General features: G+C 34.9%; 1 protein-coding gene across 6 annotated transcripts in view; it reads right to left on the reverse strand.

Moving 5' to 3' along the window:
- Window positions 1-23,391, reverse strand: part of INPP4B (inositol polyphosphate-4-phosphatase type II B) — a 1,027,382-nt gene that overhangs the window by 369,668 nt on the left and 634,323 nt on the right. For 3 of the 6 annotated variants that reach the window (XM_007496287.3, XM_007496286.3, XM_056802731.1), the window contains exon 9: window positions 23,059-23,151. The exons of the other annotated variants lie outside the window; for them this stretch is intronic. In XM_007496287.3, coding sequence (XP_007496349.2) covers window positions 23,059-23,151 — 93 coding nt within the window. The remainder of the gene's footprint in view (window positions 1-23,058; window positions 23,152-23,391) is intronic. 6 annotated transcript variants of the gene reach the window in all.

The raw sequence follows: 23,391 nt of genomic DNA on the forward strand, positions 1-23,391 counted from the left end.
GGAATGAATATTTTACATTGAAAGAAATGAAGTATCTTTTAGTTGTATGGCTTGCAATTTTTTTAAATGCATTCCTTTCAATTAAAAAAAAATTCAGAGCATTTCCCAAACAAAACTCCCAAGTTTAATTGAGGCAGCAGAAAGGAAAATAGAAATTAAAAGGACAGTGAAGAAATTTTTACTGCAAATGTTAGTTGCTTCACCTGTTTTAAAAATCAAGTTGAGGGGGAAAAATCAAGTTCAGATACATAGTGTTAAAATTCCCATTGAAGATGAGAATCTGACAACTTAATGCAAATTTGACTTCAGACACTATTACCTAGCTGTGTGATTCTGGGCAAGTCACTTAACCAGAATTGTTTTGTCCTTATTACTCTTTTACCTTGCAATCAATACTTAGTATTGATTCTAAGACAGATAGTAAGGGTTTTAAAAGGAAAATAAAAGAATCAAAGAAGGTGGTCAATATTTTTTTAATATGGACAAAACAAGTTTATTTTAGAAAAGGATGCCTTTCCAAAATTATATTTCTAAAAAAGAAAAAAATCGACCTGGATTTAAAAGATCTAAGAATTGCCCAAGTTTTTTATTGGGAGGGAATAATACAGGAAGGGATTTTAAATTAAGTCCAATGTTTATTTATCAGTCTCATAGTCTGAGAAGCTACAACCATCAATCATTTTGAGTCCATTGGTGGTTAAATAAGAAAATGAGTGACTAAGGTGATATGCAATGTTAGATTTTCAAGTTTTTTAGCTCAATTGTTAAAATATTACAAATAATATCTAATTTAAAGTATTATCAATTTTAGATAATGCTCCAGGTTATCCAAGTATGCTTGGTTCACTCCTTGTGTAGAAAGAATGGACATGCAAATTTGCCAAGATGTGGATAAAGCTCTGTATCTACCAGCACAAAAATGACTATTTAAAAGAACATTTTAAGTTATAACATTTTCAGCATTTTGTCAAGTTGTGACTTATCTTAGGTATTATATTTAGTAACTGTTAAAACAGTTTTTATGTTTAAAATTTTTTATTATAATAAACTTGAAAGAGGAGTATATTTTTGGACCTTTTGGGGATACCTGATTTATCTTTACAGAATTCTGCTAGAATTTGATTCCAGAAGTCCCCTAACACAAGGATGCCCTTTGCAGTTAAATGAGTAATGAGCAAGAAATGACTACTAGGTGAGTAGCCGGATCAGATTTTAAAAACCACATGGTACTTTTGATGATACTAAGCTTCTGACTATTTCCAGTCAACAAACATATAGATAAAATGCATAACCCTGTAAAAATCCACACATTTTAAATACCAGTATTCTCCAAATAAGGGAAAATAAATAAAATACCATAATCTTAGAAGAATCAAAATTGCAGGTATCCCAAGGAACAAGGAAAAGACAGATTGTGAAATGTTAGCAAAGGGGACTCGAATGTGCCAAATGGCATAAGTGACATTTCGAGAATAGAAATGTTCACTAATTGAGATGATCTGCTTGTTGGGCAAAAGAGATGGATAATAGTTGGTTATCCTGAATGATATGCTGATACCATTACAAAGGAAGGCTCCCACTATACTAATTAGATCCTGGAAGGGTGATTTATAAAAAGACATGGACAAGAATCACAGTGGAGGAAAAAATATATAGATGTCTGTTAGTCCTTCCATATTGCCTTTACAATAAAATACTAATTCTTGTGTTTAGCAGCCCTTCACCATGTGGCTCTAATATATCTTTCCAGACTCATTTGCCATCTCTCCTTCAGATTCCTCTCCAAATGATTTATCCAGCCAAAATGATCCCACTTGATAATTCCTTTGCATGACATTCCATCTCCCACCTTCTTCCCTTTGTTGTTATTCTTCACTTTTCTCTCTTTTTGAATCTCTAACTTCCTTCAAAGCTTACCTCAAGGATCTCCTCATAAGATAACTTTCTTGATTTACTGGAATATGAAATTTCTCCCTTTCCCAAACAGAAATGACTTTGTTTTTATTTAGTCTATATTTTGCACTTATCAGTGAATGTGGTTCCATTCAGGAATTTCCTTGAGACCAAGAATTGTTTCATCTTTCTAACATAGTCCTGGCACATAGTAGGAGCTTGATAAAGGTTTACTAATTGATTGAATGTTTGATTTTTTGCCCTTGCATGTCCAGTACAGTGATTATCCAAGATAGGTGTTAAATAGATTCTGGCTGAATCAAATTTTGTTTAATTGGTAGATGGGATTGTCTACATTGATGAGATCAAAGAAACATCATAATGAGTTCTGCAATATAGCAAACTTCCTGGAATTCTTATATTTATAAAGTTAGAACTCTGAAAAGGGAACTTGGGTAACATAATTAGTGTGATGTGACTGTTCTCATTTGATAGATAATATGAGACTGGTTTCAGGGATTTCTGACTTCCTATTTACAAGGGTAAGGTGAGGCAAGAACAAACAGATGTGAATGGGCACAGGTGTCCTATGGAGACAGCAAAACTGATGTTGTTCAGGGAAATGTATTTGGGGAATGAGGCAGGTCTTCCAGCAGAGGAAGACAATTGTCACAGCTTCTCTTGTCAACCATGAAGCACTTTAGATATTGAGTAAGCCTAGTTCAGGCTGCCACAATAGAGAGAAGTAGATTTCAACTATGGGAATCAGTCCAGATGGCATGAATTTTCCATTTGGCTCCCAGATATTTTCAGGTCTAATCCCTGAGACCAGCTAGACATCCTTTTCTTATCTTATCCTTCTCACTCTATTTCCTGTTACTCAAAAGTGTCATTAACTCTGCTGGTTCTCACAAACCTTTTTGCTTATCTTGTTGTTTTTGGTGATGTTGAATTTTTAATGTTAATTTAGAACTGACTGCTTGGGCAATCAAATTCATGGACTGAGTTCAGCTCATTCTGGGAGCTGAAATTACTCCACCCCACCCCACCCCTAAAAAAATAAAGGAGTGAAAAGCAAAAGGAAAATTAGCATTAGAGTAGAGATATATATTGGAGTCTAAAAATATGATATAGCTAGAAATAATTGGTACTTGTATGGTGGGGGAAGGGGAAGTCAGTGATATATGAATGAGTCTTTTTGGGGGGGGGGTTCTTCCTCACTGAAAAGTTTCAAACAATGGCTAGATTATAATAATTGCATTTACTTAGTGCTTTATAGTTTGATAAATACTCTATAAAACTATCGCATTTAATTCTTACAACAATCTTAGAAGGTAGGTGTTATCACTGACTCCATTTTAAAGATAGAAACTAAGACAGGCAGAGAGATTAAATGATTTACCTAAGGTCACATAAGTACATAAGTACCTAAATTTTGAACTCAGGTTTTTCTGATTCCAAATCTAGTGTTCTCTCCAATGTATCACCAACCTGTCTTCATTCATAAGGGATGTTGTGGAAGTAACATTTGTTCAGGTATCATTTAGACTAGACAGTCTCCAAGGTCCATTTCAAATCTCAGATTCTATGACTATAAAATGGAAGTAGCAAGAATCTGAGCCTGCTCTTTACAAAGAGTCACTTTTGGAAGCAAAGGAAGGGGATTGGAATGGTCAGTCTATAGTAAATCAATACATGATTAGGCCCATTTTCATTCAATATAACATTACTGATGACTTCTAACCTGATTAGAAAGAAAGAGAGATGTGGATAGAGTGCTTGGTCTGAAGACCAATCCTGTCTCAGATGCTTACTAGATGGGCAACCCAGCATCATATTTGTTTCATAAAAGGAGTTTGACAGGACACCTATAAGGATTTTTCTAAATAATTTAATATATCAATTAGATAACCTTCAAATGTTTGGTTTGATAAAATTCACTTGTAAATCCATCAAGGTCTGATGATTTTTCCTTGGGAAGTTCATGTATGACCTGTTCAATTTCTTTTTAAAAAATAGATTTATTTAGACATTCTATTTTCTCCATTAGTCTAGACAATTTATATTTTTATAAATACCCTTCTATTTCCCTAAATAATTAAATAAGTTGGCATATAATTGGGCAAAATAAGTCCTAAAATTGCTTTAATTTCATCATTAATGGCAAATTCACCTTTTTCATATTTGATGCTGATTTGGGTTTTTTTGTTGGTTTTTTTTGCTGTTTTTTTCCAGAAAACTCTTAGTTTTATTAATTCAATGGCTTTATTACACTCAATCTTGTTTATCTCAACTTTAATTTTTAGGATTTTCAATTTTATATTTAATTGGAGATTTTAAAAAGCTTTTAATTGTATACCCAATTCATTGATCTGTTTTCTCTATTTTATTGATGTAATCATTTAAAGACAGAAATCTTCCTCTAATTACTACCTTTGTGGTATGCTATAGGCATTGGTATATTGCCTCATTATAATTTTCTTTAATACAATTACTTATTGTTTCTATGACTTGTTCTTTAACCCATTCATTCATAAGATTATTTTATTTAGTCTCCAAGTAATTTTTATTATGTATTTCCAGTGTCCCTCATTAAATATAATTTCATTGCATTATCCAAAAATGATTTTCTACATTTAATTATAAACTTTTTATGTCTTAATATATTGTTGAATTTCTGTAAAGGTACCCATACACCACTGAGAAAAAGGTAGATTCCTTTCTATTCCCATTCACTTCTTTCCAGATAACTATAATATATAGCTTATGTAAGATTTTATTTCTCTCCTTGATTTATTTCTTATTTTTATTAGATTTGTCTGATTTCCGAGAGGAGATGTTTAAAGAGCCCTACTATTATAATTTTGTTATCTATTTCTACCAATAACTCCTTTAGTTTTTCCTTTAAAAGTTTAGGTGCTATAACATTTGGTGCATATGGGTTTTGTACTGAATAATGTAGTTTCCTACTTTCTCTCTTTTAATTAGAGCTATTTTAGCTTTAACTTTGAGATCATTATTTCTATTTTTGCATTTTCTTGTCAGTTGAAGCATAATATATTTTACTCTATTATTTTATTTTTAGTCTATCTATGTCTCTCATTTTTAAATGTGTCCCTTGTGAGTGATGTACGGTTGATTTTGGCCCATTATGTTATCTCTCTTATGGATGAATTCAGTCCATTCATATTCAAACTTATAATAATTTTTGAGGCTTTATGTAAACATATTTAATGTCACTAAAATTACATTTCCTTCAACACTTATAAAAAGCTCCAGGATTTCAATGGGTTTAAATAAATATCCTATAAGATAGATTGTCACTCATGTTTAATTGACTTTTAAAAGTGCAGTACACAATTCAGGACCATTTAAAAAACAACTAGTTTTCCAAAATGTACAGTAGTGCACTGAGAGACATCTTACTACAAATATCAGCATCTACCAGTCTCATGAATGAATGAAGCCTCCAAAAGAAAAAGTACTCATTAAATGCCATTCGCCATCAGGGAAAAAGGTGAAAGTAATTCCCTCCCCCTCAATCCAAGTATCATTAGTTTGCAATATTCTATTTTGCCATAAAATCATAATTGTAATCAAAGTTGCAATCTTCTCAACAGGTAGCCAACTCCAGAATTCAAGAACAGGGTTCTTGGAGCTTAATGATGTGGCTTCTGTCCCCTCTATAAAGTTATCTTTTTAAGCAGCTTCCTAGGAAGTTGGCATCAACTAGCAAAGAAATTATAATTATTAACTCTATATTTCCCTCCATTTATTTTTCCTTCCCTGATTTCCTTTTTATACTATTTCTCCTCAAAAATCTAATTTTCTTCTAACTACTACTTCCCTAATCCCCACCCTAAAAGTCTTTCTCTTATTTTCTTCTCCCACCCACTTAGTTATAATTCAACCTGCCATTCTAGGTTTCTCTTCCTTAATTCCTCCCCTTACCCTTCTTGTTCTTAATGTATTACCCTTTTAAGAGTCCTTCCTTTATGCCTTCTTTTATCCTCATGTTTTTTGTCCAGTATTGTTCCCACCATTATTCCCTTGTTTTACTCTAATATTCCCTCCCTTATCTTATCCCCTTGACCTATTTATTCTTAATCCACACACCCTCTAAGAGTCTATGTCTTTTCTATATCTCACCTTTTCTCCTTATGAGTTAAGAAATTTTTTACTTTTCTAAATGTATGTATTATTCACTCTTTTACTCAAATCTGATAAGAAAATAATACTTGTTTTACCAGTTCTCCCTTTCCTCCTCTTCATGGAAATATTTTTTCATAACTCTTTTATATAAAATAATTATTCCATTTCCCCTCCTCATTCAATTTTATATTATTTTTTGACTCACTCCATTATATTCAATTCAACCTCAAAGCTTCTATCTATATGTGTTCTTTCAAATTACCCAACTAACCATATCATTAAGATTTATTATACATGCCATTTTCCATATGAAAAGTAAATAGTTTTGCTTTATTAAATTCTTTATAATCTGTTTTTTGTGTTTATCTTCTGACTTTTTTCCTCATTCTTGTAGTACAACTTTTCCATTTGGTTTTAGTCTTTTCTTCAAGAATATCTGAAAATCTTTTATTCCATTAAATAAGAGTGTTTTTTTTTCTTGCATGATGATACTAAGTTTTGCTTGGTAGGTTATTTTTTATTGTAAACGCAAGTCCTTTGCTCTTTGAAATATTATATCCTGTGCCCTTAGTTATTCTAATGGAGAAGCTCCTAAATTTTAATCTAAATTGTACCTCCACAGTATTTAAATTATTTCTAGTTGCTTATAGTATTTTCTCCTTAACCTGGGTGTTATAAAATTTAACTATAAAGTTCTTTTCAGTTTTCACAGAAGTAGTGAATGATGTGATTCTTTCAAATTCTAGTTTATCTTCTAGTTCCAAACTTCAGGACTATTTTCTTTAATAATTTCCTGAAATAGAGTGTCTAAAACGTTGTTGTTGTTGTTGTTGTTGTTGTTTTACCATAACTTTCAAGTAGTCCATAAATTCTTATGCTGTCTATCCTCTGTTTTCCAGGTCAGTTGCTTTTATAATATTTCACATTCACTTACATTTTTTTTCATTTTATGGATTTAGTTTTTATTATTTCTTGTTATCTAAAGAAGTGATCAGAGAGTGTCCTTGTCCAATTCTAATCTTTAATGAGTTATTCTTGGGTGAGTTTTTGCATCTCTTTTTCCAATTGGTTCAACTTTCATAATTTTCTTTTGTTGCTTTTCTTCCAATTTTTCATTAATCTCTCTTATTTTGGTTTTTAAATAATTTTTATGTTCTTCCAAATACTCTTTTTGGGCTCATGTCCATTTTACATTTTTCCTTGATGTTTTGGAAGTAAATGTTTTGACTTCACTGTCTTCTGAATTTGAACCCTAATCTTTATTTCTAACATAGCCCTCTATGGTTGAGTTCTTTCTCTTTTGCTTACCTAAATTTTTTTTAACTTTTAGTAGTCTATTTTATAATTGTTAACTTTATGCTAATATTGGACTCTTTTCTGTGAATTGGGGGATAATATATTAGGCTTTAGTTTTTATTTTGTTATGTTTGTTATTTCCTGAGCTCTCTATATTACAAGGTCTCCGGAAATACTGTCACCTTCAATGCTCTTACTCCCTGTGGTCTCTCCACAGACTGTAGGCATCATCTTACCCATCTTTCCTGGAAACACAATCAGTAACTCAGGTTCTCACCTCCCTTTAACTGTATACACTGGTATGTTTGCTCCTCCTTCTTTATACTCCTCAAGGTACAGTTAGTATACATAGCCCCCAAAATCTTTTCCCAGTCAGCTACCCAACCACCCAAGTCAGCTGATTGAAAATTTTTAAGCTGTCTCCAAGACCTGCCATCTATTTATGTGGTCATCAGCCTACCACCTAGAGATCTTACAGCTTCTTCTCAAGTTGTCCTAAGATAGACAATTGTTTCTCCCCAAATCTGCTTTAAATTCACATAGAGGCACTCTTTTTAGTTATTTGTAAGGAAATTTGGATAGTGAAGTAATCTTGTATCATATTCCACCATCTTCTCATAATGTGCCACTCCTATTTTTTCCTCTTTCCCCTTTTTTATTTGTTTTCCTCTCTCCCTTCTCTTTCTTTGTGTCTCTGTCTCTTTCTTATCTATTTTTATAAGAGATATGATTTGGATAGAAAAATAAAATAAAATTTATTTTACCAATACTTCATTCTCTGGCATGCAAGGCCACTTTCTGTCAATGCCATTTTGGGGGTAGGAAGACTTCGAAATGAATGGCATTGCTGACAGATTAAGAATGCCATGTCAAGGATACTTAAAACACTTTGAGGAATGGTGATGGTTAATAGGGAGGCTAGTATTAGCTTAGCATATTTTAACAGATCAAAGACAAAACATTTCTACTCAAAGTGGAAGAATTTTCCTTTGGAACTAAATTTAACCTAGTCAATAAAAGGTGTTTAATTATTTTTCTCCAGTTTTATGAATATTTAATCAGATCACAGAATTTTTGAGAAAGCCAAAATAGTATAAGGAATGCATTGCTGACCTTTGAATCAGGAAAACTGGGATTCAAGTCCCACCTCTGTTAAGTACCGTCTGACCTTTTTTGCAGGCCACTTCATTTTTTCAGTGATTCAAGGAACTCTCTAAGACTACATACAATAATGACAAGTTCCTGAACTCCATTCCTACAGAAAGTGCCCATACTTGTTCAAAAATAGAATTTTAGTAAGTTGGCACTAGGCAGTACCTCAGTTTCTCTATTTCTCAGTATTATACCAGGTGTTATCAGACTACACATATTAAATATACTTCATTATCCAGATCTGCTCTAAACCTCTCAAACCAATAACACTGCTGCTATCTAATTATCTTTTGGTGGGGGCGGGGGAAGGCATTTCAGAAATTGATGTCAGATATTAGAGATGTTTATACATTACTACAGGACAAGAATAAAATGAGCAAATACAGAAAATGAGAAGTTTACAAAAAAGAAACCAATCCTACCAAATCTGACATTGCCCCTCTGCCTCTAAGCAATAGCCTAAAGGGTAGGAACCCATTCTTTCTCTTTGATTAAAATTTAACACCATAAACTTTCTTGCATGAACTGCTTCCTATCATTCATTCTTCACATATTTAGAATAATTTTTGAGCAACATGAAGAATGAATCTAGGAAGTTTCTCCCCAAAGCTAGAGAAGCTATTTGAAGAACTAAAGGTAGGAAAATGCCCCAGAAAGGATTTCTATGTCTTCCTACTGTCTCCTGAAAGCCAGTGATCCTAATTGTCTTTCAAGAGCTTTTTAGAAAGAAAGAGGTGAATCCTAAAATATAGTTTTAGGGGACCCGTTCTTGAACAGTTAAATCAGATGCCGGCTCACCAGTTTGACAGAAGCACAAGTTTTCTTCAGAAACTAGTCTAACAGAAAGGGTCACTTTTGATAGCTACTCCTGAGTAAAAAAATTATTAGTGACACTCACTAATCCGTTTTACAAGTTGGCAACTAGGGAAGGGTAATGGGACTTTGTCCCAAGTTGCTGACATTTAGAGCAGTCAATAGCATAATCCCAGAGCAGGAATTTGCTCAATCTGCTAATAGCATCCATAATGATTACAGACCATAAAAGCTTGCTCCCACCCAAACTCACTCTCTATGAAGGTGGCCTTGTTCTTTGTTTTGTTCCTTTCCTAAAGTACACACTAGTTCCATCACTTCATTCCATTCTTTTTGCCCCCAAATCAAAAATGTCTAGTTGCTGCTCTGAATTTTTTTTTTGGTTCATTCTTTAAATCCTTACTTTTTGTCTTAGTAACAAAACTGTCTAAGAGAGAAGGCCAAAGGCTGGGAAAACCCAATTAAGTGACTTGTTCAGGGTCAAATAGCAAGGAAATATCTGAGTCCAGACTTAAACCTAGGTCCTTCTGAATCCAGACCTGGCATTGTATCTACTGTGTCACATAGCTGCCCCTTAATATGAGTTTTTACACTCTTCATAAAACAAAATAAACAAGAATCTCAGCATTTATGTGCACATGAAAGAAGGGAGTAAATATATTATTAAAAATAACATAGTATTTAAAATGTTCAAAATCATAGTTATTGTATCAATTAAGATAATAAATATAAAGTTTTACATACTGTTGATGATTAAGCCAATTCTTTCGTTGTTATCAGAGAAATTGCATATGATAATCAGAATATCTGAGGAGGACCACAATTCTCTTGATTCATAACACAAATGTCTTTAAGAAGCTAGTCAAAAAGATGTGCTCACAAAAGCTTAGAATTTTTAGGTATTCAAACCAAACCAAAATTCAAACCAAAAAGAAATATTTGGCTTTTGGCCTTTACTCACCATTAATATCTACAAACATACATTTTGTATCCTAAAGTCAGGATCATTTTTTTCCATCAAATATTTTCCAGTGAAGGATTTCCAAAATAGGATGCCATAACCACCTTTATCTTAGCCAAGCCCTCCTTTTGACTTTAGGCAAGAGCAAAACTAAGCAGGCCTAGACAGATTAGATGTGATCCTATTTTGGAAATCCTTCACTGGAAAATATTTCAAAAACTGACTATGTAATCTTTTTAAAACCTCACACTTCAAGAAAGCAGAGCTTCTTTAGCTTTTAGTAGGCAGTCAGAAATTTATCTAACATGTTATAGTGCAAAGAACACTGTGCTAGGAATTGTATGACCTTGGTTCAAATTCTGACTTACCTTTGTGACTTAGACAAATCCCCTTCTAGCTCTTTGGCTTTTCCCCCCCTTCCTTAAATTCAGGAAGGTAAAGAGTAGGCTTACTGATTTCTAAAATCACTTTTAGTTTAAAATATATCATCTTATAAAGAGGTAATTTAACTAGCAACAGCCTGAACCAGGCCAGCTGTCTTCAGAGAAAATTATTTACAAAGCAGTGGAGTGAGCTTCTACAATGAAAGTCCCCTGTATATTGTAAAAAATAGACTCGAATACAGGACTACAATCCCCATGAGCCTTTGCTCCACTTCCCCAGAATGCCTTGTAATCTCACCTGGGCCGAGATCGAGAAGATATTTAAGCAAAGGCTTTTGAAGGGCTCGCCCTTTTTTGGACTTGCGTTTTGGAGCAGAGGCGTCTCTTCCATGATGTGAGGTTATTTTGTCTAGGCCGCTGGCCTAGGCACATGTTTCTTACTTGTATATTCTTAATCTTTAACTTTAATAAACCTCTAAAAAATATATATTCCTTGCAGAGAGAAACTAATTTCTACCTGCCTCAGTCTCCCCCTCTCCCCTAAATTTTAATCTTTACAGTTTTTGGCGACCACTAGATTGGATGAGAACTTCTCAAAAAAATGTTTTTAGCCTAGAGAATTTTTTTAAAGCCACGATTCTCCAAGATACTCTTTAGAAAACCATCTTGATCGGCTCCTGTTTCTGCTCCTGGCCTCTCACCTGGTGCCCGAGCTGCGCTCCGGCTCCCGGCCCGACCCACCCCGGCGGTCTGTCTCTCACCCATCTGGCCTCCGACCCAGCTCATCACCCCAGCCCCAGACCCACAAGCGCGACCCAGACGGCTCATCACCCAGATCCTTGGAGCAGATTGCTGAGGACTCATTGCGACCAGCTGGTAACAGTATTGGCCACATGGGCGGAGTGGAGAGACCAGAGGGAAAGGAGAACTGGTAATTTTCCCTTAGGCTAAGCCTCCACGTGGCTGGGGGTATTGGCCACTGCGGGATCAGAGAGGGGAAAGAGAGAAAAGACTAGCGAGAAGAAACAGACTTTTCAAACAGAAACCTAAAAAGCAATGGGCTGTTTAAAAGGATTTTTGACTCTTCTGGCAGTTTCATTGATTTTACCTGCCTGTCTGGGAGCAGACTCAGCCCAAAGATTCAACTTTAACTTTGGGGAGGAAAATGGGTGGCCCAGCAAACTGGAAGCCAGGCCCAGAGACGGGAGGTCTCTAGCTAAAATCTGGCCTCCGATGCTTCCCAGCTATGGGGCCCTGGACGGATCCCTTGAACCCCTTAGCCTAGCCTTTACTACTCTACCTTCGGACAATAGACATTTAAATGGATAATTAAAAACAAACAAACAAACAAACAAAAAACCCCAAGGAACTTTGAAGAGACTAAAGGCTATATTCTAAGGCATTTCAGACTCTAATGGTTTATAAAATTATCTGTATTCTATTGCATTTTTTGTTTAAGATATAACTTTGTGATTTTAAGTTCATATATTACTGGATTGAATATTATTCTGTGAACTGAAGGTTGATTGAATTTATTTTGAATGTACTGAGTTTTGAAATTCTGTTGTTTTTCCCCTATAACTGTGTTGAAAAAATTATTGTGAATAAGCCCATATATGAAAAACAGCTTTTTTCTATTTTGCTGAGGACAGATGGACTTCAGAACTGGTTATAATTGTATTAACAACCTTTGGAAAATTTAATGTGCTAAATACCTCAAATGATTTGATTTTAAGGGTTTTTTAAATATGATTTTGGAATTTTTTTTAACAGTCTGGTTATTTTTGCCTGCCCCTACCATGAGGCAAGGCCCATTCTAGTAGCTGAAGTGAAATGTATTTTATAACCCCCAACCTTCCCACATGTGAATGGAAGTTGGGCAGTTAATTTCAGGGCATTTGTACCCTTGGGAAAAGCCTCCAAAAGGAGCACCCTTTATTTATACTCTTCAGCTCACTACTTTACTTGCACCAGAATGATATATAGATTTCTTGATTATGTTCTTAACCCAAGATGAGTTTTACTTTGTTTTAAAAAAAAATATATGTTTATTACCAAGGTTGAAAGATTGCTATGTTTGTAAAAATTGTGACAAATGTCCCATCAATTCATAAGTTTTAAAAATGTCATACAGCAACTTATGTGAAATATGAAAGTGTGTTTGTTTGCTATTGTAATTAATTGGGCTATTGAGAATTTTGGGGATTTTGGTAACTACATAGTTGTACTACTATATTTTTAAAGATGAAAAAATTGTTAACCTTGTTCAATTCATTTGCCTTCTACTCACAGTGATCATGGCCAGATACAAAGAGGAAATGGATCTCATTTTTTGGTGAGAAAGCCTTGTATTTTATATTTTCTTAACTGACACAGAGTGTCACTGGTTATAAGCTATATTTTTGAATTTTTTTAAAGCTCTTATTATTATATTTTCTTGCATGTGCAATATACTTTTTCAGTTTTTTAATTATTTTTTCTCTCCTTTTTATATTTGAAGCACATGTCACCAGTATTAAGATTTTCTTTAACCTTTTGATTTTCAGTGCTACAAGTTTAAGATACATTTTCTAATGCATGCCCTAAAAAGCTTGTGACTATGAAAATGATGCCACTAATTATTTAAATAAATTATGGGACTTTGCTTAATGATTCTGTCTGATTCCAGGACAAGAGATACACACAAGAGCCATTTCATAGGGCCAAAGAAAGGCCAATCTAGGATGGATTGATGCACTTCTAGGCCAATACAAAGGTCTTGAACCTAGTGTGAAGACTCAAGGTTACTATGTTTAACATGTGTTAAGACATAGGCTTTCCTTGTATCTACACTCACTCTGAAAGTACTCACAAATGAGTATCCCCGAAACCTTGGCTCCTACTTGGCTTCTATAATCTGGTCCCCTTTTCTGCCTCTCATAGTGTGGTACCTTTCTGTAGTCCTGGCACTGACTGGGTAAATGCATCATTACTTAGATCATTTTGATTGGGCCCTGATTGAAGGACCTGTTATAGATTTATTTTTCTTCTACTTGGAATTTTTACACATAAGACTTTGATAGTCTATATTTTCATCCAGAAATTTTTCTTTTCTTTTGGATTTTCTGGTGTCTTTTTAATATCTCTTGCCAATTGATTCATATACCTCATACCTCAGCCATGCATCCCTAACTGATTCTGAATCTTTCAATCACCCACAACACGGGGGAATGTAAAAAAAATATATATCATTATTTAAATTGCAAGTTTAAATTCCTTTTGAGAAGAATTTTAGGTAAAGAAGATGCTACCTCTCTGAATCCAGAACTGAACTGTTGGAGAAGCCACCATGAAGAAGCCTCCAGACCACAAGTTGCACAAAATTGAACTTTGGGTGTGGTTGATTGAACATTTATTTGTATGTATACTTTTATGCCAAAGGGGACTGCCCCCTAATGGCTTTTTGTCAATGTGTTCAGCAATTATTGGTTTTATTCTTTTTTCTCTTATCCTCACACTATTGTAATCTTTTAAGTTTATTATGTTTTTATGATCCTTTTGGGGAAAAATTAATTTTTCCACAAATGATCACACGGGGGGATGTAAAAAATAGACTCGAATACAGGACTACAATCCCCATGAGCCTTTGCTCCACTTCCCCAGAATGCCTTGTAATCTCACCTGGGCCGAGATCGAGAAGATATTTAAGCAAAGGCTTTTGAAGGGCTCGCCCTTTTTTGGACTTGCGTTTTGGAGCAGAGGCGTCTCTTCCATGATGTGAGGTTATTTTGTCTAGGCCTCTGGCCTAGGCACATGTTTCTTACTTGTATATTCTTAATCTTTAACTTTAATAAACCTCTAAAAAATATATATTCCTTGCAGAGAGAAACTAATTTCTACCTGCCTCAGTCTCCCCTTCTCCCCTAAATTTTAATCTTTACAATATTAATGTGTTAACAAATCTAGATTTAAAAAGAATGTGTGGTTAACTGACAAATTTTCCACTGGAGTATTTGTACAACCAATGGGCAGTTTGTGTATTTAGCTGGTACTCTCTTAATGCCAAGAGAAAGCCAACAAAGCCCCAAGCATGTTGTTAATTACAGTTATTCACTTTGGGTGACCAAGAATCAGAGTAACTTTGCTTGGACAAGAATAGCAACAGCTAGCTTACACATACATGTATAGATAGATCAATTGATTGCTATAAATATGCATTTTGATAAATACTTATACATATATATTACTTTGTTTTTCAGTCATGCCTAATTCTTCATGACTCAGTGGACCTCGGCTCTCCATGGGGTTTTCTTGGCAAGGATATTGGAGTGATTTGCCATTTCCTTCTATAGTAGATCCAGTGGATTATTTTTGGATATGCAAAATGTTTAACATATATATATATATGATCTCATTATCTTCTCATAACAAGGCAATGCTATAGGTACCATTATTATCCCTATTGTGAAGATAATAATCTTGAGGTTGCAGGAGGTTATTTAAATGACTTAGCCAAAGTCATATAGCTAGTAAGTATCTAAAGCAGAATTCAACCACAGGTCTTTCTGACTCAAACAGATAATAGCCTCATTGACAAACCTATAGATCTATTTGAGAATCTGGGAATATTTTGTTTCATGCCTATTTGATGCTAAATAAATAAATGGGTAATTATTTAGAACATGAACTTCAAGGACTAGGGTTGCTTTCTAATACAAGTAGGATCTGAAAACCACACTCAGTACCTATAAAGAAAAGGGCATGACAGATTAGAGAACTCCCCCCTCCTGGGAAACACAGTGATTGTGGCAGAATTATAATTACTGATTAAGCTCCTATAAATAAGGTCATTCAAATATGGATAGATTTAGCTCTTCTAGCAGAGACCTTGTGGTGGCAAACACATTGAGAAAGTATATTCATTGTTGTTTCTTTGCATTTGAACCAGATCAGTAAGCAATATTTCAAAGGCAAATGAATGACAAATTATAATTAATATCTAGAAACATATGAAAAGAAAGAAGTACTCCACCTCTTTCCAAAAGAAATCTGTCATTTTTAGAAACCCATCATACAACAATAACTTTTCTGAAAATGATCTTTCCCCAGGGATCTACTTTTGTGCCATCTTTCCCCAGTAGTATGTTGAAAGTAAATCCCAGAAATCTGGGATCATCGAAGGGGCTTTAGAAGTCATTAATCCATCTCCCTTATTTGATGGATGAGGAAACCTAGGACCAGGGGACTTAAGTGCCTTACTCTGCCATAAAGGTAGCAAGTGTCAGAATCCAGTTTTGAATTCATGTACTTTGACCACCATCCAACATTCCTTCCCTCACACATTTAACACTTCAGGTTCAGTGTTAGGATTTCTCTCTACAGACCCTGTTGAGCAGGTCCAATTAGCAAATTGGGGATTTCATTTCAAAAGAGAACTTTTCTGTCCTTTTTGATTTTCTAGAACATATATGCACACACATAGAGCATTCAATTAAACAATTTAATTGAATTAAGCCACCAGAATTCAAGTGATCCTGAAAAGTTATTCTTATTCCCTCCAGCACATAAAAGCTTTGAAATATTTCATGAAATAATTCTGTAAAGTTGCCAGCTCAGGGGAATGCTTAAAAGCTAGAATCTGAGAATTTTCTTTTCTTTTCATCTGGAATAGCTCTGTCTCTTGTCATGCATGTGCTCCCCTAAAAATGACTTTACAGTCCCATATTCCTGTTGTGTCCATATCTCAGAAACAGACTTAATTGAATCAATTGAATTCCAGATTTTCTGAAAGGGGGCTATTTCAAAGGAAAATAAAGGCCAGGCATAAGCAACTTTCATTTACAGGAAAAAGAGCACCTTCAAAAAGCCTTCCTGTCAAAAAAATTGCCTTTTTTCTCTTTTAACGTCTTAAAGTGAATAGTTTTGTAAGATTGAACAGAATTAAATTCACAAAATTGCAGAACTGGATATCTCCAAACTATAGATGAAGATAAGCTCCCTATATGGGCAGCATAGCTTTAGAACATAGAGTGCTGGGCTGTGTCTGGAAGAGCTAGGTTCAAATCCCAAAGTTCATACTTACTAGCTATATGACCAGCCAGGGTAGAATGGAAGGGTCCAGACAAAGGTTGAAATATCAATTAGTCCTAATTGGAGATCCCAATAGGGCTGCTAATTAGACCAAAACCCCATTTTTACTTATTGTTTAGGTCTCAAACTGCCTTTTGTTTTATATTCTGTACAGCAAGAAAACCCTCATAGGACAGAGACTTTGAGTGAGTCCTAAACTGAGCCAACTTTAAGCTGACCACTGTGAGGTGACCAATAATGTCTTTTCAGACAGATTCCATTAGTCTCTGTGGAATTCTCTTTCAAACCAATGGAAACTTTGGCCATGGGAAAGAGCCACTAAGCTCCCAGAGTATCTGGCTCACCATGATCAGTCCCATGACATGGCTGGGCCACTGGGTCAACTTTCAGTGCCCTGGCAGCCAGCACTGCATGCTTAACAATTTTTCCTAATGTAGGAACATCCGACTATTAGCTCCTCAAAAGCCCTAGATCATGTCTCTTCTGTGTGTTTAGAGTAACCACATTGAATGCATTACAAGGTTTGGAGGAGCCAACAGAGATCAATTAGTCAGACCACTCCTCTCCATATTAAAACAAGATTGATCTAGTAAGATTAAAATCTAGTCTATTTTGACATTTGCTATTTAATGATATTCTAAGACATCTCTGTTGTCATATTTTTTTAAACCAGCTAAGTTTTTCTAAATTCTTTTAAATTTTTCTTAACTGAGGAGATATCTTAAAGAAGTGGAAAGAATGCTGGATGCATAGTCAGAAGTTGTGGGCTAATATCCCAGCTCTGTCACTAGCTACACAGATAGCGGGAGTTACTTAAGCACTCCATGCCTCAGTTTCCTCATGCATAAAGTGAGGATGAAGTTAATGAAATTTAGAGTGGCAAAGGACCTTAAAAATGATCATATTTTCATCCTAGGGCAAACAACAGCATGGAAAGAGGTTCTGATCAAGGACACATGTAAAACCCAGTGGAATTGCATGTCAGCTATGGGAAGGGGTGGAGGAGGGGAGGGAAAGAATATGATTCTTGTAACCAAGGAATAATGTCCTAAATTGACTAATTAAATACAATTTTCAAAAATAAATGATCATATTTGTATGGAAGGCACGGAGGAGAAGGGGAGGGAAAGAACATGAATCATGTAACCATGGAAAATTATTCTAAATTAATTAAATAAATAAATAAACTTAATTTTAAAAATTTATCATATTTGGAAGTCAAGATAGTTGAGACACATGAACTGGACCCAAAATCCTAACAGGGCTAGAGATGAATCCCAGTTCTCTGACTGGATATTTTAGTTGAATCTCTAAAGTACGCTTCAACAATAAACTGATATTTTTACACAATTTTCCGGTGTAAAGCCTGGTTAAAGTTACCTCCTCCTTCAAAAAAATAAAAATTTTGGAAAATATGGCACTATAAACTTGATAACAACTTTATAGTTATGTTACTCATGGGAGGGGAAGAAATTATTTGATGATGAATTATTCTTTAACACAAAATGGATTTATAATCCAACAGTTTTAACATTTTGTTTATGTTTTATAAACATAGAATTAAATAATGGGTCTCCACAGGGTGAGCCAGTGTTAAGGAGCTCTGAATCTACAGTCTCATGTGTTTAAAACTAAATGGAATTTCCTCCCTTTTGCTCTGGGAAATGAATAGGCATACATGACCCAAGGAAGAAGGAAACGCAGATAAGTAAGCAGTCAGGAAAATGGTAAAACAAAAGGATAGCAATATTACTCAGCTATAGGAATACAACATATAGGAACAATTCTACCCTTTATATTTTAGCTACTAAAGTGTTATTATGCTTCTAATACTAATGGCCAAATCTGTTTTCTCTACGCTCCATTTCTCAAATCTTTATCTGTAGAAATCTGGGCTTCAGCAGCAATATGAGAAATCCTCAACTCATTTTAATCTCCATCCTAATAAAGAGGTCTTTCTTACACATGATGTTCAATTTTTTCTGAAAAATCACCATGTTCTTTTAAATGACAACCAATCCTAAACCTTGTATAGAAAAATTGTCTAAATCTGTGCCATAGGGTGAAGAGGGTGATCTTGTTATTCCTACAATTAATAAAGTTTATATACATATTGAGGTCAATGTAATTGCTGAATTGACTTTTAAAGCCTGGGGTAGATAAATTCTACTAAGGAACAATGTAGCGCAGAGACTAAGCCTAACTGGTACTTTCTAATCAACTTAAATAAACATTGATATAGTTTAAAATCTTGGATAGACAAGGGATTGCTAAGGGATTACTCTGTCACTCACTGTCAAAAGAGAAGAACAACAACTGTCTGCCTTTTCTTCCATCCCTCCTATCCCCCTTTCCCCTTTCTCTACCCCCTCTTCCTCCCTTCTTAGTTTTTTCCCCACCCCCAATTACAGATAAAAGAACTAAGGCTTTAAATGGTGGTGTGCCCACAATTACTAAGCAATGTATCTGAGATGTTATTTTAAATTCAATAATTCAGCAACCAATTAAGCTTCTACTAGGTGCAAGGTATAAGTGATACATATACAATGTAAACTGGAAAAAAAATAGCTCTTCTCCTTAAGGAGCTCAAAACTGAGGTTAGTGAGGGGATAAGATATGGATAAATATCCAAATAAAATGGTATTGTATAGTGTGAAATATTAAATGACTGAAGGGGAGGGTAGTCAGGGGGAAATTCCTTTAGAAGTTGAAGAGATAAATCTTTAAGAAAGGTAAGTACTGGGGCAGCTGGGATATATAAGACATGTAGAATATAAATTACTTAGCTCAGTGGATAGAGAGCCAGGTGTGGAGATAGGGCCCTGGGTTCAAATCTGATCTCTGAAACTTCCTAGCTGTGTTACCCTAGGCAAATCACTTAATTCCAATTGCCTGGCCCTTACCACTCTTCTGCCTTGTAACTGATGTTTGGTATCAATTCAGTGACAGAAGGGTAAGAGTTGTTGTTTTTTCTTTAAACTTAAAGAAAGGTTTTGGGAAACAGAAGCAAGGAAGACACTTTTCCTGTTATAGAAGATAGCTAGTGCAAAGGGTCAGATAAGAATCAGGAAATGGTATGTAGCACATAAATTATCTTTGCTAGGACAAAAGATGCATGAAGGAGAAGTCTTGTGAAATAAGTCTGGAAAGGCAAAGGGGAGTCAGCTTGCAGAGGACTTCAAATGCTTACTGAGCAGTTTGTATTTCAGCCTAGAGTGGGGGTTCTTAACAAGTTCACAAATTTTACAAAAGATATTCTGATAAGTCTTATTTTGATTTAGTTTCCTTTTTTACCCCTATACATTATTTTGTGCATTTCTGAATATTCATCTTAGAAAAAAAAAGAGTCCATAGAATTTATTCAATTACCAAAGTAGTCTATGACACAAAAAAGGTTTCAGACCCCTGTCCTAGAGGCACGAGGGAGCCATGAAATATTGATCAATAAAGGAGTGATTTCAACAGCAACAGTACTTTCTGCCTCTAAGCCCAATCATGAGTCCTCAAAAGTCTAGTATGTAGACCTGGGCACTAATATGTTGACTAATTAATTGCTCACCTTTCATTTCAAAATAACTTAAAATAACTAATATTTATATGGTGCTCAAAGACAATATTGCCTCAAAGACAATATCTGGAACAAATGGTCAATACCAATTGGATCTTTGCAAACTCTCTGCTGCTGGGCACACAAAGTACTCAGAGAGAGAGAGAGAGAAAGAGAGAGAGAGAGAGAGAGAACCAAAGATTGCCTTCTTAAAATAAATCTAAATTCATCTTCCCCAATTCCAATTTCTTCTTTCATGTCTAGAAGAATCCCTTTATACTTAACAATTTGTGTTGGCTAAGACTCTTACACACAGTGTAGGGGCACAGCTTTGGGCTCTAATGAATCTTCCCTTCTAGACCTTGGCACAACATTCCTTATATTGTAGAAACCTGGTAACACAGCCCACAGCCAAATATCTGAAAACCTGAGAACCTGATTTATACAAATGTATGAAGTTACAGACTTTCAAAGTAATATCGTCAGTGAAAACATTACAACCTGTTTCTATCAAAATGGTTATTTCTTCCTTGAGATAAGCAGAATGAAGGAACCATGCACTCACTTCTCTAATAGTTAGGCCATAATATTTATATAATGCTTTATCATTTGAGCTCAGCCTTATTTTCAGGTAGCTTGTGCCTAAGACTGACTTTTTCAGTGGTTCTAAATGGTTTTCCAAATCTAGACCACGAAAAAGCGGACCTTCACAAAATTACAGTAACTAGAATATAAACATCTTAACTGGGTAATGAAAAAGAAAGTACAAAATAGCACATGGGTTGTTGATATTCCAGTAAAGGGCTTGTGGGCATCTAACTTCAAAGATGTATACCATGTTTCCTTCACTTGATACTGTTAATAATAGGGAAAATGAAGAATATAGTCTGGTGACTGGTATATAGTATGTGCTTAATGTGTAATTGCATATTGACTAAAATAATACAGGATCAGAAAGTCATGGATTTTCAGTTGTAAAGGACCTCAGAGGTCGTCTAGTTCAATCCCTTCTTTTTATACAAACAGTACACTTACCCTTACATGCCAAGTGTATATAAATATACACACAAACACACACACACACACACACATATATATGTGTATATATATATATATATATATATATATATATATATATATACTGCTTAAAATGTACTTTCTCTGCAGCATTCTGGTGAAATAATGTAGTTTTAAGTTTGTTTGTTTTAACCATTTTACAAACAGAGAAATAGGCTCATGGATGTTCACTAACTCCTTCAAAAGCTACTAAAAGGCAATATTAAGATCTGAGTAGAGATACCTTGATTCCAAGCCAACTGTCTTTTTTCTGAGTCTCCTATTTTCCTTTGGATTGAATTACAATCCTGAGACATCCCCTAAAAAAATACTTTGCCCACACAATAATCCTCTTCTCTAATTATTCTCACTCATATTCAGAACTAGAAGACAGGCACAGGGAAATGATCATTATTCTAGTATTACTTAAGTCACAAGACTTAAAAGTCATTTCATTCATTCTTTTATTTTAGAAATGAGGAAACCAAGGCACAAAGAGATTTGCACAGGATGAGAATCAAATTCTCTTGATTCATCCAATGTCTTTTCCCACTCATATGTTTTCCTTCCAAAGGAAGGGAAAATCAGTCAGGAAAAATCCCTATCAGTGATATTATTTCCTCTTTGGGCTTCTTTCTCCCTGTATAGGCCTCTCATTTGAATATAGTAAGGCCCAGAGAGAGGTACAAAACAAATATATAACAAGTTCTCACTAATCTATCTAAAAACAAAAAAGCAAACCACAAAACTCATCTCTCCGAGAGGAAATAGAACACAATAGAATCATCCACATAAAAAGGGGTCTCAGTGTGCTGCAGGGATATTTTTTTTTATTTCACAGCCACAGAATAGTTTGCTCAGAGTGAAATCCTTGTTTGTTAATTGTTTACTACAAGAAGTTTTATTCTTTAAAACATTCAGATCATTCTTAAAAATAATAATAATAACCTTTGCTGCATCAAGCACAATTTTCTAAAATAATTTAGCCTTATGGGTTTCTCTTGTTAAATTCTAGGTCTAGGTCATCTGTTTGTAATGTCTGTCCAAGTTATGTGAACTAATGGGACCAATTCAGTGGGTTTTGTTTTTGATAGGAGAAAAATATTATTCTCAGACTCCCAGATTTTTTTTGACACCTCTCTTTCTAAAATGCTGTTACACCAATACACTAATGTTATTACACCAATATACTGCTTCTGGATTCCTATAAATAGCTTTGCAACAAGAAGACAGTGAGCCAAGCCAAAGTGACTGACTGGAAAAATTAAGTGCACTCTCATAGCACCCCCCTCTCTACCTGGGTTGAGGGAGTCTCTGTTTCCTGGTTTTACTGGCTGAGAAACAGAGGATCCCATTGGGGAAGTGAATTGTCTCCCAGGCAATGGCAAAAGATGTGCCCTGTGTTTCACTTTTCCATGTGTGTGCATCATTTCCAATTGAAATGTCTAGAAAATGTGTATTTTAAATAGGAAAACAAAGAAGTCTGTGCATCTAGGGATATAAGGCAAGCGTGATTATGATTTCTAACCTGAGTAATTGTTTCTCTCTTGACCAATTTCTGAAGGGCTGAAGAGAAGACGAGACTTTCTTCTGAGGTGTGTTCTTATCAAAGTGGTTTCTCTGTCTCTCTCTGTCCCTATCTCTCTTTCTCTTTCTCTTGCTCTCAATCTCCTACCTAAGATGACCTGATTTTTCAAAAAATAAAGGACAATAAAAGAAGGGCTGAAGTTCCTTACCTCCCTATACCCTCCTTCAATCTCCCTGAATTTTCTACTTTCTCTTTCCCCATATCCATTTGAGGAGCGCAGGCAGCAGCACAGATTAAAGCACTGTAGGGAAGGGAACAAACATTTATTAAGGGTCTACTGTTTACCAGACACCATGCTAAACATGTTACAAATACTATTTTATTATTTAGTCTTCATCTCAACACTGTGAGATAGGTGCTATTATGGCCCCCATCTTACAGTGGAGGAAACTGAGGTAGACAGCAGTGAAGTGACTTGCCCAGAATTACACAGCTTGTAAGTGTTTCTGAAGCCAGATTTTAACTCGTCTTCTTGATTCAA

The sequence above is a fragment of the Monodelphis domestica genome, chromosome 6, assembly GCF_027887165.1.
Source record: "Monodelphis domestica isolate mMonDom1 chromosome 6, mMonDom1.pri, whole genome shotgun sequence".
Lineage (NCBI taxonomy): Eukaryota > Metazoa > Chordata > Mammalia > Didelphimorphia > Didelphidae > Monodelphis > Monodelphis domestica.